The sequence below is a fragment of the Vulpes lagopus genome, chromosome 5 (genome assembly GCF_018345385.1).
Source record: "Vulpes lagopus strain Blue_001 chromosome 5, ASM1834538v1, whole genome shotgun sequence".
Lineage (NCBI taxonomy): Eukaryota > Metazoa > Chordata > Mammalia > Carnivora > Canidae > Vulpes > Vulpes lagopus.
Genome location: NC_054828.1, coordinates 84,579,534 through 84,598,277, shown reverse-complemented (window position 1 = coordinate 84,598,277; position 18,744 = coordinate 84,579,534). Strand labels below are relative to the sequence as shown.

The window sequence follows — 18,744 nt, the reverse complement described above, 5'->3', positions numbered from 1 at the left end:
CTAACTACTTTAGGTACTTCATATAAGTGAGATATACAGTATTGTCCTTTTGTGTTGGCTTATTTCACTTAGCACAATGTCCTTGAGTTTATCTATATTGCAGCATGTGACAGGATTGTCTTCATTTTCAAGGTTACATAATATTCTTTGGATGTATGTACCACATTTTCTTTAACCATTCATCTGTTGATGGACATATGGGCTGTTTCCGGAATTGGATTAAGTGTAAATAATGCTGTGATGAACATGAGAATGGAGATCTAAGATACTGCCTTGAATTATTTTGGATATATACCCAGAACTGGGATTGCTGAATCGTGATAATTCTATTTGTAATTCTTTGAGGAATCTTGATACTATTTTCCATAATGGCTACAACATTTTATATTCATACCAACAGTGCACAAGGGTTCCAGTTTCTCTGCATCATTGGGACAATTGTTACTTTCTATTCTTTTTGTTCATATCCCAATTAGTGTGAAGTGATATCCCATTATGGTTTGTGATTTGCCTTTCTCTGATGATTAGTGATTTCAAGCATCTTTTCATATGCTTGTTGGCTATTCATATATCTTCTTAGGAGAACTGTCTATTCAAGTCCTTTGCCCATTTTTTTTTCTTTTTTTTTCTTTTCCTTTGCCCATTTTTAAACTGGGTTTCTTTGCTGCTGAATTATGGAAGTTCCATATATGGTCTGGATATTAACCAATTATCATTATCTTTTCACCCTGTTGTGTCCTTTAATGCAGTTTTTTTTTTTTATTTTTTAGATTTTATTTATTTATTCATGACAGAGAGAGAGCGAGGCAGAGACACAGGCAGAGGGAGAAGCAGGCTCCATGCAGGGAGCCCGATGCAGGATTGATCCCGGGTCTCCAGGATCACACCCTAGGCCGAAGACGGTGCTAAACCGCTGGGCCACCGGGGCTGACCCTTTAATGCAGTTTTTAATTCTGAGTAATATAATTTATTTATTTTTGCTTTTGTTGCCTATGCTTTTGGTGTCATATCCACGAAATCCTTGCCAAATCCAATGTCATGAAACTTTTCCCTTGTTTCCTTCTAAGAGTTTTAGATTTAGCTCTTATATTTGGATCTTTGATCCATTTTTGAGTTAAGTTTTATATATGATAAAAAGTAAGCGTTCGACTTCATTCCTTTGCATGTGGATATCCAGTTTTCTAATACAATTTGTTGAAGAGACTCTACTTTCCCCACTGTGTAGTCTTGGCACCCTGTGGAAAATCATTTATATGTTATCTTATCTATTAATCTTGATGTGAGTAACTGCATCTGGACTATTTTCAAAATACAATATGGATAGATTAACGCCTTGACTCCTTTCTTTCCTTATCTGGGTATATTTTATCTTCCTCTAAGAGGTAAAGTTTGACAGGTAGGTAGTAATGACTTATGTTCTATATGTTCTTTCATGTTAGAAATAGGGGGCCATGGGTAAACATAAACAGATCTAATCTCGACTCTTTTACTATAATTTTTAAAATGTTTGTATTGTGGCTCTTTCTGTCTTTACTACAGTCTTCTGGAACGCCTTCAAATTTTAGGTTTTCCCCTGTTTCAGTACTGAAACATGATACTTCTATTACTGCCAGCCTGAAGTATTTATTTTTTTTTTAAGATTTTATTTATTCATGAGAATACACAGAAAGGAGAGAGAGAGAGAGGCAAAGACACAGGCAGAGGGAGAAGGCTCCATACAGGGATCCTGACGTGGGACCGGATACCAGGTCTCCAGAATCACGCCCTGGGCTGAAGGCAGCGCTAAACTGCTGAGCCACGGGAGCTGCCCTGAAGTATTTATTTGTAATCCTATTTCTAAATTTATAATATCTTTCCCCAGAAGTAACAATTATTTTACATAATGAAGTGATACAGAAGGAGGAGAAGGAGAAGAAGAAGAAGAAGAATTAGGAGAAGAGGAGGAGTGAAACTCTAAATTTGTGAGGCAATGTTGCAATGTTATATCAGAATAAAATGAGGGGTGCCTGTGTGGCTCAGTCAGTTGAGCACCTGACTCTAGATTTCAGCTCAGGTCATGATCTCAGCATTTAAGGATCTCAGTCCTTAAATTGAATCCCACATTGGACTCCATTCTCAGCAGGGAATCTGCTTGAGGATTCTCTCTCCTTCTCCCTCTGCCCCTCCCCCTGCTCCCATTCTCTCTCTCAAATAAATAAATCTTTAAATAAATAAAATGGAAACACACACACAGGCCTGTCTCTCTCTTATTCTCTGTCACTCCCCCCTCATACTCTTCTTCCCTTCCCCTGACACCCCAATCCCCCTTAAACTCTTCTCTCCTTCCCCTTACACCCCAATCCCATTACCTGCAATATCTATCTGCAAGGATTCCTTATCTTCTTTCCAGGCTTCCTTAGGAAATGTCCTCTTATTAAGGATCTCCTCTTTCTGTTTAATGGCTTTAGTGTCTGGCAGACTTTCAAGCTTTATGTCTTGTAGTCGAGCTGAGTGCTCTGCAGCAGCAGCATCGCTGGAACCTAAGAGGGGTAAATTAACACAATATCCAGATAGAAGGTTGACAAAAAATATTTTTAAAAACTTCTCAAGCATCTAATATGTAAGAAGGCACTGTAACTGGTATTGAAGATAACGATGGTATAGAAAATAAAAGAATTACAGCATAAGAGAAAGACAGATGATGGAAGTATATGTACTCAAAAAGGGAGAAACTACTTCTGGTTAGGAGGATCATGAAAAGAACTCTAGGGTAAAGAAACAACTGATCTGGATGTTAGAAGTTAGCTAAGCAGGGATACACAGTGAGACAAAGAGAAAGGCAATTTAGGCAAAGATAACTATATATGAAAACAAGAAAGGAAAGCAACTGAACATCGAAGAAACAGAGCAAATATATGGTTTATTTGAGTAAAGAATATATAAGGAAGAGGTGCCTAAAAAGTTGTTTGGGAGCTGATTTTATTATTTGGAAAGACTGTGCTAAAAGAGTTCAGAATTTATTCTTAAGGGTAATGAAAACTTTCTGATTATGAGATTAACATAGTCTGTTTCTAGAACACTCATTTAGTAACAGCAAAAAGGGGGGTAAAATTTTGAAGTGTTGCCCAGAATACAACATAACTTGTGAAAAAAAGCAATACACAAAAAAAGAGAAGTGGCTAATTATACTCCAAAATGTTTCTATTTACAATTGTGTCAGAGACTACCAGCTGTCCTCTGAAATCCCTTATTCTAGCTTCTAAAATAAAACCCTGACAATATCCGTGTCCTGAAAAAAAAAAAAAAAAAAAAAAAAAAACCCTGACAATAGAGTGGACAGATCGAGGAGATCTTGTGTCCTTCAAATGCCTCCCTTCATGAGCACAAAATCTTGTTTCCAGCCATTAATTGGTTCAGAATCTGAAGCAGAGGTAATGGTAGGCAACCAGTGTCCCTAGATCACTGAATAATACCCCAAAGAGCAGCCTTAGCCATCATCCCTTAGAAGAACTTCTGAAAAGGAACTGGTATCAAACAGAAATGAAGAATTAAAAAAAAACAATGGGCTTTGGAAGATTTTAATTGGTTGGCTGCTGGATAAAAGAAATTTTGATAATGCTTATTTGGGGAGAGAAAAACAAAGCAAGTTTATCCTGGCTCTTAAAATATTACTTAAGGCTCAACTGGAGAAAGTAAGAGGTAAGCATTAGCTGAGAAGTAGAAACCCAATCCCACCTTAAATATCCAAATATTTTCAGTATGTATGGTTACTACTATGATGCTACCAGTTTACTTAATTCTAGAATATGCACCCCTTGGACCTGCCTATGGAGAACTTCACAAACTCTCGTTTTGACGAGAAGACTGCTACTCTTATGTCACAGGACTGGCAAATGCCTTGTCTTACTTTCATTCAAAGAGTTATCCATGAAGACATTGAGCCAGTGAACCTGTTCCTTGAGTCAATTAGAGAGTTTAAGATTACAGATTTTGGGTAGTTGGTATACGTCCTCATCTTCCCAAACTACCTACTATAGCACTCTGGATTATTTGCCCCCTGAGATGATTAAAGGCTGAATGTGTGCTGAGATGCTCTGGAGCCTTGGGGTTCTTTGCCATAAATTTCTAGTTGGGAAGCCTCCTTTTGAGGTAAGCACTTACCAAGAGATGTATAAAAATTATCCTGGGTTGTATTCCTATTCCTGGACTTTGTATGAGAGGGAGACAGGGACTTCTTTTCAAGACAGCTGAAGCATAACCCTAGCTAAAGGCTGATTCTCAAAGAAGTGCCCAAATACCCCTAGATCATAGCAAACTATCAAAACCAACTAGCTGCCAAACTTTGAATCTTTCAATATTTTGAACCTTTTAGGGCAGAGTGCCTGGCTGGCTCAGTCAGTAGAGCATGTGACTCTTGATCTCAGGGTTGCAAGTCCCAGCAGCACACTGGGTATAGAGATGATTTGAAAAAAAAAAATAAATTCTTAAAAAAAAATCTTGCACGGAGAGAAATCTCTGAGCCACAGCTGCTGTATAATCTGTCAGGAACAGGCTACTGACACTTATCTTACTACTGACTGCCTGCCTGCAATCTAGAGCACTACAGAGTGGTTTTCGTTTTGTTTTGTTTTGTTTTACTGAGCAGGCAGTACTTTGGCCTTCCTACTTCAAAAGTTTCACTTCAGTAAACATGACATTCTGAAATGAAAGAAGCCATAAAACTTGTGCTAACAATGCTGGTTTCATAGTCTGGAGGTGAGATTCAATTGCAGCCACCCCACAAGCTGTTCTGAATAAGGCATCCTTGTGGAAAATGAAGCCGGGGTCTGATGGGGGAAAGTGACCACTTCACTCCAATACCCTTCCAAAGAGTGTGTATAACACACTGGGTGGCCAAGCCTGTTAAAGTTGTCAGAATGAACAGATTCTTTCTTTCACATGTGAAAAATGAAGATTCTGTATTTTTTCTGTATAAAAAAAAAAAAAAGAAAGAAAGAACCTTGACTTCATTAGGCATATGGTTACCAGAACAGAGATTATATCACAGGTTGGTGTTGACGTGTGACTAAGACTGTCCAATACAGTGGAAGGGGAATGGTACACGTAACTTTTGCAATATACTTTTTTCTTTCCCAGTCTTCCTTTCTGTTGGCTGGAATACAGGCCTGATGGCGACTGCATAAGAATGGAGGCTAAAAATGTTAGAGCAACAGGAGAGAAAGAGCTTTGTTCCTTGATACGCTAGAGTCCACATCTGGATTTTTACAAAAAGAGAAGTAATTTCCTGTCTTCTTTAAGCCAATGTTATTTTGTTTTTGTTTTCATCTCTCAGAGCCAAAACAAATCCTAACTTTAACATGCTATTATAGGCATTTTTAATCAGCATAATCCCATTGAAGTTAACTACATAGGTACTTAAGAAGTAAATTTTATCAGTAAAGTTTTTTTTTTTTTTTAATCAGGAAAGTCTGTTATGTGAATTTCTGGCAATGAGATTAACTTGTGTATCATAATCACAAAGTTCTCCAGAAATGTCTTAAAGAGCTTTAAACATGTTAATTTTACCTGCCAATCCATAGCAATAAAATTACAACTATATTCTATTTCTCATATGAGCAAGACAAAGGTTAAAGATAGTAAAGAACAGAGAATACTTTTCTGTTTATACTCATTTTAGAAAGCCAGAAAAAAAATAATACACAGATAGTCCAGTTAAGTTACCTTTAGAGGCTTTCTGCAAAGATTCTTCTTCAGGTTGGGCAGCCTTAGTCACTGTCTTTTTAGTGTAGATTTCCTTTTTCTGGTTTTTGTCTGAGAGGTTCTCATCTTCAGTGATGGAAACCTGAACTTGGGCATCTGGAATAATGGCATCATGTAATTCCACAGAGAAGGAGAAGACAACCTACACAATAGGCAACTAACCTTTACCTCAAAAAACATGGTCCAGACAAACCCCCAAACTTCTTTTTATGTTAAGGAAAGAAAGCATTTTTTAGGCCCCACCACAGCTTTTAAGCTGTGACAGTTATGGTGGGTTTACAACATGAATTGGAAAGCTTTTCGTATTTTTCTGGGTACAATGATGGTTTAAATAAAATGTCATTTTAAATGAAATTTGTTCTTTACTGGCTTGACACAATAGTTTCAAAAAAATCAGTTATCTTTTTCAAAGGGCGAAAGTGGATTTGAACAACTCCTTTGAGTTCTACGGTTTATTCAAAGTTTTTGTCATTTATTGAGCCAATTTGATATTTCATATAATCCTAGGAAAGCATCTGTACCACATAGATTTTATATATAATAGTCTTATGATTTTTAAAAACCTCCTGAAATTATGTCCTTTTAAAATTGCCTAACACTTTCTACTTTCTATTTTTCTTGGTCATACTTGCTAGAGATTTATCTATCTCATTGGGTTTTTTTTTTTTTAAGATTTTATTTATTTGACAGAGAGAGAGAGAGCACAAGTAGAGGGAGTGGTAGCCAGAGAGAGAGTGAGAAGCAGGCTCCCAGCTGAGCAAGGAATCCAATGCCAAGCTCTATCCCAGGACCCTACGATCATGACCCAAGCCAAAGTCAGACACTTCACTGACTGAGCTACCCAGGAGCCCTTTACTGGTCTTTTAAAATCAGCTCTTTTTTTTTCTTATTATATGAGAAAATTCAAGTGTAAAATAATGTAACTAAATATATTAAAAATCACCAATAAAACAACTAGGATAACAGTTAATAATGGTCATATCTTTTTACAATGGGTTCAAGAGATTCATCTCATTGCTTAATATGAATATTTTTCAACAAAGAAATCAGAAAAGCAGTAGAGATTACTAAAGATATAACATAGTGTGTCAACCAGAGAGCTTAAGAAATAAAGCATTACAGATACAATTTCCTGTTTAAAGTGTCAGATGCCATTTTGTCATTTTAGTAGCAACCCTTATGCTGAATTTAGACTTTATCAATCTCAAGGACGTTTCTGAATTTTTTTGCCTTATTGCATGCATTAAATCAACAATATGTGCCCAAACTAGAACACAGAATTATCCATGTTTAAAAACTGCCCCAGGATCAGCAGCACCTATTTAGCTAATAGCTATGCACAGGAATAAAAACCCTTAATGGAATAAAGCAACACAGGCAGTTATACATGTAGAATTTTCAGTGGCCACTGGAGTCTCTATTTAATAAATGCAACCATGTACCAACTAAAGAAGTACAATGCAGGGATGCTGAGGAAAAAAGTCAAGTGGGTCTCTAAAGATTAAAAGCTTTTATTAAGCAGTAGGGCCTATATCTGGGGATAAGGTTGAAAACTCAAATACCCACAGTGACCGGACAGATAAGGTAGATGAATGAAGCAGAATGGCTGAGAAGTGTGGGAACTTGAAGCAAACACAAGAATGTACATCCTCTCTGCACAGATCAACCATGTGACAGGGGCAGGTGGTTACTGCCATGGAGGAATGCAAGCTGAGTGCAACCAGATATTCTGATTTTTCAAGGAAGTCCAAAATCTTATTTTTAAATGTTGGCAGCAAAACGTTAAGAAAATTTAAAACACCATGTGAGCCATATATGTTCCTGCAGAATCCAATATATGAAAACAGTAGTTTGCACCATCAGATGAATTCATGAAGCAAATTTAATCAAGATTTTCTATGAATTTCAGTTTCTAAAACATTCCTGATTGGATATTATTTCACTTCAAAAGTTGCAGTATATTTTACTTCCCATAGTGAAAATAAAGTTTATAGTTTCAAGAAATCTGTTGGGTGCATGGGTGGCTTAGTTAAGCATCTGCCTTTGGCCAGGATTGTAGTCCCAGGGTCCTGGGATCAAACCTCGGATCAGGCTCCCTGCTTGGTGGGGAGCCTGCTTCTCTCTCTCCCTCTATTGTTCTCTCTGCTGCTGTTCCCTCTCCTTGTGCTCTGTGGCTTTCTCTGTCAAATAAATAAATAAAATCCTTAAAAAAAAAATCTGTGAAGTGTTTTAAAAGATTTTGTAAATATTTTACCTTCTTGTTGATAACCAATAAAACAGCTAACAGAAAAAAGTTTGTCTAACACCAGAAAAAAGATAAAGGCTGGACAATATTCTCATTTGGGTCAAAGGAAAAAGGTCACAAAATATACAAAGCCAATTCAGTTACCTGCATTATCTTTCTGAGGGGTTTTTCGCCCTACTAACAAGGATGCCTTAGGCACCACCCTCTTACTGTAGATCCCCTCTTTATGTTTAATGTTAGCAGGGACTGTGAGGTCATCATCCCTTGTGCCTAGCACTTCTGCTGGGAAGTCTGGAGCAATAGCATCATTGGATCCTGCGGAAGGGTGGGAAAGTAGTCCAATTAACACAAATATAGACGTGAAGTTGAAGAAAGACAAAAAGTTTACCTCTTAAACCACTTCTATTAAAAAGGTACTGCAATAGGAGTGTCATAGTGTAATCAGGAGGCGATGTCAGTCAGGTTGAGGCTGTCAGACATGTACAATAAACTGCAACAGTACATAGTAGAGAAGCAAGTGACAGAGGATAGATCAAGGAGAGTATCAGTTCAGAAGAGAGACAATTTCTAGTTCAGAGAGGAAAATATAGATTGTCATGTGGAAAATAAGCAGGCTTTCTGAAATATGCCAAGGAAAGAAGAAAGACATTTTAGGCATCAGTGAAGCACTGAGCAAAGACAAGGAGGCAGGGAAGCAAAGAGTATATAAGAATAGTGGTCACTTTGCAGTCAGGCCGATCATAGAATACATTAAAGAAAGCAGTAGGTAATATTAAAAAATAACTATTTGGGACAAAATTCAGCAGACCATGGAATCCCAAGTTAAAGAGTACAAATTTTATTGTATATGAAATGCAACATCATTAAAATTTTTTAGTAAAGGGAAAATATAATCAGCTATGTTTTAGGAAGATTATCTGACAATACAAGATACAAAACATTGAAAGTCTTACGTGATAAAGAACTACAAGATTTGAAAGTAATTTTATTTTCTTTTAAAATACATTTCAATATTCCTATGTCCACTGGTAAGAGAAGTTTATCCATGCCATATAAAAGAAGTAAAGAACATTTCTGAGTGCCTAAAATATATACAGCAATAGATCTGCATATTAGTCTCATCAATATAGTGCAAATATAAGTAAGTCATGAAGGATTTTTCAGGACAGATTGCAAGGATCCTACTAAGCCTGCTGGGTCATATGCATAGATAGATTAAATTGGGCTTTTTCTCAGCTTCTGTGACATCACTTTTTCTTATTCACTCCCCATCTCTCTGGAAAATCCTTAACACCCTTCTTCTACCAAACTGCCAAATGCTAGAGTTCTTCAAGGAGTCAGAACCCCTTTCTCTTCCTGGGTGAACCAATAGACGGAACACTATCTACATAATGGCCAACATATATGTTTCTTTAGCTGACCTTTCTTTTGAGTTCTGGATTCTAGCATTCAGGACATAGCTATCTCTTACAGTATCTTTTGAAGAAAAAAGAAAAAATATGTCCCCTTAATTAAAAAAAAACCCCGATATTATATATTACGGTAAAACATAACAAATATACATGGGGATCATTCCTCACAAATACTTCGATACCAAAGAACACACACCACCAGCAGCAAACACATTCAAACTCTTCACCACCACCCTTTGTTCTCCAAGACAGGTGACTGTGTCAGGTTCGTAGTCAGGTGTCAAACAATAAACCCCTGAGAGCAGGGGTGGATGAACAAGAGAATCAAGTCAGTGGAGCTGAAAGGCAACTGAAAGACAGTGTAGCCACATGCAGCTGCAGAATGTATAAGTATAGATTTTTGTTTGGGGCAAGAAGAGAGCTAACATTGATCTAGAATTCTAACTGGATATCTGGAACCTTCATGCTCACCTGCGTATTTTCATAAAAAACAGTATATGTTTAAAAAATGTTAATATTGCCACCTTCTATGTGGCACTCTTGCATACAACCTTAATTGTGTACACCTCTGTTACGGTCAATAGCTTATTAACTAACTAGTGTCCTTGCTTCTACTTCTAGAGTTCCCATCTTGGCTCCCTGCCTCCCCAGCTATGAAGTGGTTCTCCATCTAGCTGGAAGATACATTTTACAAATGTAAAGGAAACCACAGTTGCCTACAAGAATAAAATTCAAATGTTTTAGTATGGTTTACAAAAACACTGCATGATCTTGGATCTAACAATATCAGACCACCATTGTGCTCTAATCACATTGCATTCTCATCTGTGAAATGTATCAAGCTCTTTCCTGTTTCAGGAGCTTTGCCCATTCTGTCATCCTCTAATCTTTGCTACCTAGCCCATCTCTATCCTATAGACCTCATCTCTAAAGTTATTTCTTAGAAAGGCCTTTTGGAGCTCCTAAAAAAAATGGGTACTCTTATTATTCTCATTCCGTTCTGCTTTATTTTCTTAACACTTATCATTTGTAATTATGTACTTATTTGTGGTCTATTTATTTATTATCTGTAACAACATTCCACATACTCCATAATCTTTAGGACCTTGTTTATTTCTGTAAATGTAACATCTAGTATAGTATGTGCCAGGAACACAGTAAAAGCTTTCGTCCTTCTTGGCTGAAGAAAAAATGACCATGAACTGAAAGCTTTTGTCACCTTACGAAAAAAACCCAAACAACCAAACCTTGGTTTTAGATGCTTTGGAATGAATATATACTGTGATTGCAATGTAGATAGTTTCATATCTGTTTTTTTTTTTCCATTCAATTCAAGATAAATTTTAAATGGAATCTAGAGTTTAAAGTCAGTATATAAGATGAAAAAACATATAGGGTTGAAATTACCCTGGAAGGTTCCTTAAGAAGGGACCATGTTGAAATTGACATCCTGTCAGATCAACTAATCCACCAGAGTGCACTTTTTCCTTTTGGCTTGCAACAAATCACTGTGCCTACTTCTGAGCACCTCATCAAGTACCTGGCTTGTGTTTAGAGGCCATGTTGTAACAAAAAGACACTTTAACTCTAGAATAATTCTCAGGGAATCAAGATAAGATGCTTAAACTATTATAAAAGGCAAATGAAGATAGTAAACTTTGAGAACAGAGGTTTCCCATCACCCATTTCAAATTCCATAATGATAATATGTTCATTGAGTATACAGACTGCATACAACTCTTGAACTATTTTTTTTAAAGATTTTATTTTTAAGTAATCTCTACATTCAACATGGAACTTGAACCCACAACCCCAAGATCAAGAGTTGTATGCTTTACCAACTGAGCCAGCCAGGTGTCCACAACACTTGCACTTTTATTTTGCAAGATAGTTATCAAGTTTTAAAATTCTATTAGGGTTTTTCTGGTAGCATTTTTTTTATTGTGGTAAAATATACATATAATTTCCCCTTCTAGCCATTTTTAAGTATACAGTTCAGTGGCTTTAAGTACATTCACACTGATGTGCAACCATCATATCATGTATCTCCAGAATTCACACATTTTCACAAACCGAAACTACCTATTACACATAACTCCCTTTTCCTCCTCCCCTCAACCCTTGGTAACCACTGTTTTACTTTGTCTCTATGAATTTGACTACTCTAGGTACCTCATACAAGTGAAATCTTAGAATATTTGTCCCTTTGTGACCAGCTTATTTCACTTAGCACAAAATCTTCAGGGTTCATCAGCAATGTAGCATGTGCCAAATTTCACTTTTTAAGGCTGAATAATATTCCACTGCATATATGTATCACATTTCATGTATTTATTCATCAGCTGATAGACATTGAGTTCTATTTGCTTTTTCACTATTGTAAATAATGTTGCTACGAACATGAGCATACAAATATCTGTTCAAATCCTTGCTTTTAATTCTTTTGGGTATATGTTAGATCATATAGTAATTCTATGTTTAACTTTTTTTTTTAAGAGAGTGTGTGTGTACAGTGGAAGGGTGCAGAGGTACAGAGGGAGAGGGAGAGAATCTTAAGCAGGCTCCATGCCCAGCACCGAGCCCAATGCGACACTTGATCTCATGACCTGAGCTGAAATCAAGAGTCCAATGCTTAACTGACTGAGTCCAGATACCCCTGTATGTTTAATTTTTTTCAGTAACCACTATGCCGGCTCTCTGTAGTAGCTACATCCTTTTAAATTCCCTCCAGTAATACACAAGGGTTGCAATTTCTCCATACCTATACCAACCCTTGTTATTTTCTGTTTTATAACAGCCATCCTAATGGATATGGAGTGGTATCTCACTGTGGTTTCAATTTGCATTTCCTTCATGACTAATGACGTATAGCACCTTTTAATGTTCTTTTTGGCCATTTGTGTATCTTTCTTGGAAAAATGTCTATTCAGATCCTGTGCCCATTTTAAAATTAGACTCTTGTTGTTGAGTTGTAAGAGTTCTTCATACATTCTGAATATTAATCCCTTATCAGATATGATTTGCATTTTGTTATAATTCTGTGAATTATCTTTTTAGTCTGTTGATAGTTTTTTTGATATGTAAGTTTTAACTTTTCATAAATTCCAATTTTTCTTTTGTTTCCTGTGCTTTTGATAACATATTAGTTTTATAAGAACTTTAACAACCTATTTGATTACCAAACCATGAATAAAATAAATCCTCTTTGTCTTTTCTATTAAACACAGAGAATATAAGTAAATTGGCTTTTGTTTTCATGCTTTTCATCCTAAAATTAACTTCTGACATTTTTGTTCACCTTGTAACAACAATTTCTATTTAGACGAATGTTCTGTTAAACTGGATTCAAAGTTCACCACTGGTCACCTTTAGCACTGCTTCATTACTCTTTCTGGAACACTTCATTTTAACCCACCTCTTCAGCTGGGTGAATCTTCAAATTAATTTTTCAAGTAAGTATGACGGTTACCTACAAAGAGACTCATTTTAGACCTAAAGACAGCTGCTGAATGAAAGTAAGGGGCTGGAGAAAACTTTACCAAGCAAATGGATGTCAAAAGAAAGCTGGAGCAGGACTACTTAAATGGACAAACTAGAATTTTTTGTTCTTAGATTGTTTTTATCCTGCTTTGGTATTAGGGTAGTACTGGCTTCATGGAATGACTTTGAATGTGTTCCCTCTACTCCATTTTTAAAAGATTTTGACGAAGATCGTCATTAATTTTTTTTTAAATGTTTGGCAGAATTCACCAATGAAACCAGGTTGGGCTTTTCTGTGAGGGGAGATTTTTTTTATTCCTAATGTAACTTTCATTCTTGTTATTAGTCTAAGAAATTTCCTACTTCTTGGATTCAAGATTCATGATGCCACCTTGGTAATTTGTGGATTTTTAGGAACTACCTGGTTTTGTTTTCTAAGTTATCGGATTTGTTAGTATATAACTGTTTATAATAATCTGTTTTCAAACTGTATTTCTGTGGTTATCTGCTGTATCGTTTTCTCTTCCATTTCTTATCTTGGTTTTTGAGTCTTTCTTTGCTGAGTTGATATAGTTAAAGCTTGTCAATTTTGTTGTTTGGCTTTTCTTTTTAAAATCTGGTCATTACTTTGAATGTTATGCTATTGTTTACTCTGGTCTCTATTTTACTTATTTCTTATTTTTCTTTGTTCTTTCCTTCCTTTACTAAATTGCAGCTACATTTTTTCTTTTTCCAGTTTCTTGAGGTGTAATGTTATTTGAACTTTTTCCCTTAATACATTTATGGCAAAATTTCACTCTAACATCTGCTTTTGCAACATCCCTTAGGTTTTGGAATATTGTCTTTTTCTTTTGTTTTGAGACATACTTTGATTTGCCATTTGATTTATTTGGCTCACTACTTGTGCAGTAGTGTGTTAATATTTACATATTAAATATTTACATTGTAGATTTTCCAGGTTTATTGTTGATCTTTAGTTTTTTTAATCATCATAGTTAGAAAATACACTTGGTATATTTCAGTCTTCTTAAATCTGTAGTATTTGTTACACTGGAATTAAAATTTTAAACTTAATTAAACAGAAAGTATGAAGGTAGAGTATGTTTTCAAGTTCCTGTGCATTTGTGAAAATGTCTCTTTGCTGTCATATTGCTTAACAAATATGTCCTTGGGTCCATAAGTTTTTGAATTATATAATTTCCCCAATAAATACATATTTTGTTGTTTATTTCTTACATTTAGGATCTGGATTTCTATTTTCTTCCCCAGATTCGAGAAGTTTTCAGCCATTAATTCTTTGAATAAATTTTCTGCTCCCTTTCTCCTCCCTCTGGGAGCCCTATAATGTAATGTGAATGTTATTATGCTTAATAGCATCACTAGGTTCCCCTAGCCTATTCTCGTTGCCTTTTTTTCCTATATCCTGTTCAGCTTGATTGCTTTCTATTACTCTGTCTTCTAGCTCACTGATCAATTCTTCTGTGTTCTCTAGTCTACTATGTATTCTCTCTGGTGTATTTTAAATTTCAGTTATTGAGTTCTTCATCAATGATCGATTCCTTTTTTATATTTTCTTTGTTGAGGATCTCATTGAGATCTGCCACTCTTTTCTCAAGTCCAGCGAATATCTTTATTACCATTACTTTACATTTTCTATCATGCATACTGCTTATCTCCATTTTGTTTAGCTCTCTTGCTGTGATTTTTTTCTTAAGATTTATTTATTTGTTTATGACATAGAGAGGCAGAGACACAGGAGGAGGGAGAAGCAGGCTCCACGCCGGGAGCCTGACCCGGTACTCGATCCTGGGACTCCAGGATCGTGCCCTGGGCCAAAGGCAGGCGTTAAACCGCTAAGCCACCCAGGGATCCCCTCTTGCTGTGATTTTATCCTATTCTTTGATTTGGGACATAGTCCTCTATCTCATTTTTTCTGTGTTTCTCTGTGTTAGAAAAGTCAGCTACATCTCCTGCTCTTCAAAGTAGTGGCCTTATGAAGAAAAGGTCCTGTAGTACCATGCAATGCAATGTCCCTATTCACTGGAAACTGGGTGCTTCAGGGGTATCTCCTGCATGTGTCCTACTACTGTGGTTAAGCCACGTTTGCCTTTAGTCCAGTCAGCTACAATGAGTCTCTTTGCCTGTAGTGGGTCAGTCTGGGGCTACCTTGTGGTTGAGCTGGTTAAGACTAGAGGTTTGTTAGAGCTGTAGTTGCATGGTGCTTTCCCTGTGTTTTCTGAGAGGCTTTTGTTGGGGAGCATGGCCAGATGTCTGCTCCCAGGCCACAGCTGAACTCTTGTATTTACCTTCATCTCTACTCAGGTCACCTTGGAGTGGTCCTGGTCACTGTTGGGGCTACTTGCACAATGTCTTGCTTCTGGGGACACTTTGGATGGATTCTTGCCAATGTGGGTCAGAAGGAGCAAATCCGAATGTGGGGGCAGGGCACACTGTTAGCAAAGCTGGTATGTGCTGGTATGCTTGTGGGAGAAGACCCGGAGCCTTTTGGAGAACTGCCGAGAGCAGTTTGGATGGCACAAACCCACAGGGGTACATGAGAGTGGGGCATCTTATTAACAAAGCTAGGTGAAGAGAGTGCTTCCTCCAGCAAACATGCATGTATCTAGGATTGGGGGTGAGGAAGAAAAATGGCACTGGCTCTTTTGTTCTTGGAGAAATCTACAGATCCTTGTTCCTACTGCACACCTGAGATTAACAAAACCTCCAGGCATTTCCCCCTACTGCTGCTGCTTCTTTTTTTTTCCCCCTACTGCTTCTATACTGTATCTCAGAAGGGCTGTTGTGCTGTTCCTTTAAAAGCGGGAACTGAGTTTTCTATTGCCCTCTGGCTATCCCAGATTAGAGCCTGATTATTTTTAAAATTCCTTGTGTTAAGCCACAGTGATTATAAAAACCCAAGAAGTTTTAAGCCAAATGTTATGGGGATCTATCTTCCCCGTGTGGGTCCCCCATGCCTGGTGCCTGGTGTGGGGTCTGCTCCTCTCCCTTCTCCATGCTTGTGGTGTCCCTTCCTCCCACAGTCAGTCTTATGGGTAAGCTTAGCTCCTGGCTGAGTCTTTGTCATTCCTAACATTTTTCATGTGGCTTCTTCTATGATTGGCTGTGGAGAGTCTGCTCTGTCTTTGGGTTATTTCCTGGATTATTAACACTGATGTATTATCTGGTGTATCCGTGGGATGAGGTGAGTAGAAGTCTCCTACTCTGCCATCCTCCTGGAAGGTCCCTGGTCCCTCCCTTCTTAAAAATTGAAATATAATTCAAATAACATAAAATCCACCAATTTAACAAGTGTACAAATGAGTACTTTTTAGTATATTTATAACCACCACTGCTATTTAATTCCAGGACATTCTTGTCACCCACAAAAAGAAACTCTATACACATATAAGCGATCACTCTCCATTTCCTCCTCCCCAACAGCTGCTGGCAATCAGTGATCTACTTTTTGTCTATATGGATTTGCTTGTTCTGGACATTTCATATAAATTGTATTATATAATATGTGACCTTTACTACTGGTTTGAATTGTGTAATTCTCTCTTCAATAGTGTCATTTAAAAATATTTGTCAGTTTTCTTTATGTATTCAGGACGCTGTTGTTAGGTGCATATATATTTATAATTATTTTCCTCATCAATTGACACTTTTATCATTACAAAATGACCTTCATCTTTACTAATAAATCTTAAAGTCTATTGTGTCTAATAACAGACATTCTAGTCCTCTTTGGTTACTGTTTACATGGCATATCCTTTTAGATCCTTTAACTCTCATCAGCTTGTCTTTGAAACTAAAGAAATTTTTTTTGTAGAAAGCATACAGTTGGACCATGTCGTTTTATCTACCTTGTCAATCTGCCTTTTTAATGGGAGCATAACTCATTTACATTTAATATAGTAACACGTAATGTAGGATTTAGTTCTTCTGTCTTTGTACTTCTCTAGTACTGTCTTCTTTGTTCTTTGATTCCTCTACTAATAAGTATTAGTATTAAATAAATATTTATTAAATATTACTGTATTAAATAATATTGTGTTAAATAAATATTTACTAGTAGAGCATTTTAATTCCTATGGTGAGTCTTTTACTATATATTTTTAAGTTATTTTCTTTGTAGTTGTTTGGATATTACCATTCACATTTTAATATAAATTAACAATCTATTTGAATTAATACCAATTTCAACAGTATACAAAAACCTGTCTCCTCCCTCTTTATGCTATTATTTTCACAAGTTCTATCTTTATACATTTTTGTACAAGAGATTTATTACTGTTTTTACCTATTTGTCTTTAAAGTCGAATGAAAGAAAATAGAATTACAAAGACACATTTACGCTGTTTGTTTGTTTTAATATTTACCTGTGTAGTTATCTTTACCAGTGCTGTTTATTTTTTTTAACATGGATTCAAGTTACTGGTAGTGTCCACTCATTTCATCCTAAAGAATCCCTTTAGTATTTCCCATGGGTCAGTTTGCTAGCAATAAACTATCTGAGAATGTCTTATTTTCTCCTTCATTTTTGAAGGGTAGTTCTGCTAGATACAGACATATTGGTTGATAATTTTTCTTTCAGCTCTTTGAATACATCATTGCAATGTCTTTGGCCTCCAAAGTTTCTGATGAGATATCAGCGATTAATCTTATTGAGAATCCCTTTTCCAAAATGAATGAATTCTCTCTTGCTGGTTTCAACATTATCTTTGTCTTTTAACAGTTTAATTATGATGTGTCTAATTATGGATCTCTTTAAGTTTATCCTGTTTCGGTTTCCTTCAGCTTATCAGATGTATAGATTAATAGTAACCATACATTTGGGAAGTTTTTGGTCATTACTTCTCCAAATATTTTTTCAGTCTCATTGTCTCTCCTAAATTCCCATCCTGTGTAAAACAGTACTCCTGATGGTATCCCATGGGATTTTGAAATTCTGTTCTTTTGTGTTTTTCATACTGAATAATGTCAATTGGCATATCTTCAAGTTCACTGATTCTTCTGCCTGCTCAAATCTGATCCTGAGCTTTCCTAGTGAATTTTATATTCTATTTATTGTACTTTCCAACTCCCGAGTTTCTATTTCGATGTCTTTTTGTAATTAACTTTTCATTGATATTCTCTATTTGGTTAAGACTCTATTTTCATTGATACTCTCTATTTGGTTAAGATACTTTTTTCATTGATATTCTCTATTTTGTTAAGACACCATTCTCATATTTCAGTTAGTTTTACTATTTTTTGAGAGAGTGAGCACGTGAGCAAGCACAGGAGCTGGGGTAGGGGGCAAAGGGAGAGGGAGAAGGAAAGACAGAGTCTTAAGCAGGCTCCACACCCAATGCAGAGACCTATACTGGGCTTGATCTCATGACCCTGAGAACACAACTTGAGCCAAAATCAAAGGTCGGGCCCTTAACCAACTGAACCACTCAGGTACCCTTCTTTAGTTCTTTAGATATGGTTTCATTCAGTTCTTTGAATATTATTTAAAATAGCTAATTAAGTCTTTGTGTAGTGAGTCCAACATCTAGAATTCCCCAGAGACAATTCCTAAACTGCCATTTTCTTGTGTATGAACCACATTTTTTGGTTTTTAATTTTGTACCTTGTAATTTTTTGTTGAAAAGTTAGCATCCTAAATAACAAGATATGGTAATCTCAGAAATCAGATTCTATCCACTCCTCAACGTTTGCTGTTCTTGCTTTATGTTGTTTTTTTTTTTTTAAAGTAACTTCTTTGAATGTATTCTGTAAAATCTACTGAAGTTTCTAATTCAAGTAGTTTAGTGGTCAGTTAATGCCTAAACAAAGATTTCCTTAAACACCTAAAACAAGTAAATCTGGAACATTTAC

At 36.3% G+C, this 18,744-nt stretch overlaps 1 protein-coding gene and 1 pseudogene across 4 annotated transcripts in view; one reads left to right on the top strand and one right to left on the bottom strand.

Annotated features, from left to right (window-relative positions):
* The window catches only part of ALMS1 (ALMS1 centrosome and basal body associated protein), a 223,728-nt gene that overhangs the window by 57,482 nt on the left and 147,502 nt on the right, over positions 1–18,744 (bottom strand). For all 4 annotated transcript variants that reach the window (XM_041754600.1, XM_041754601.1, XM_041754602.1 and 1 more), the window contains exons 14-16: positions 8,129–8,299; positions 5,701–5,835; positions 2,349–2,519 (exon numbers count right to left, since the gene is read on the bottom strand). In XM_041754600.1, coding sequence (XP_041610534.1) covers positions 2,349–2,519; positions 5,701–5,835; positions 8,129–8,299 — 477 coding nt within the window. The remainder of the gene's footprint in view (positions 1–2,348; positions 2,520–5,700; positions 5,836–8,128; positions 8,300–18,744) is intronic.
* On the top strand, positions 2,681–4,325 carry LOC121490929 (annotated as a pseudogene).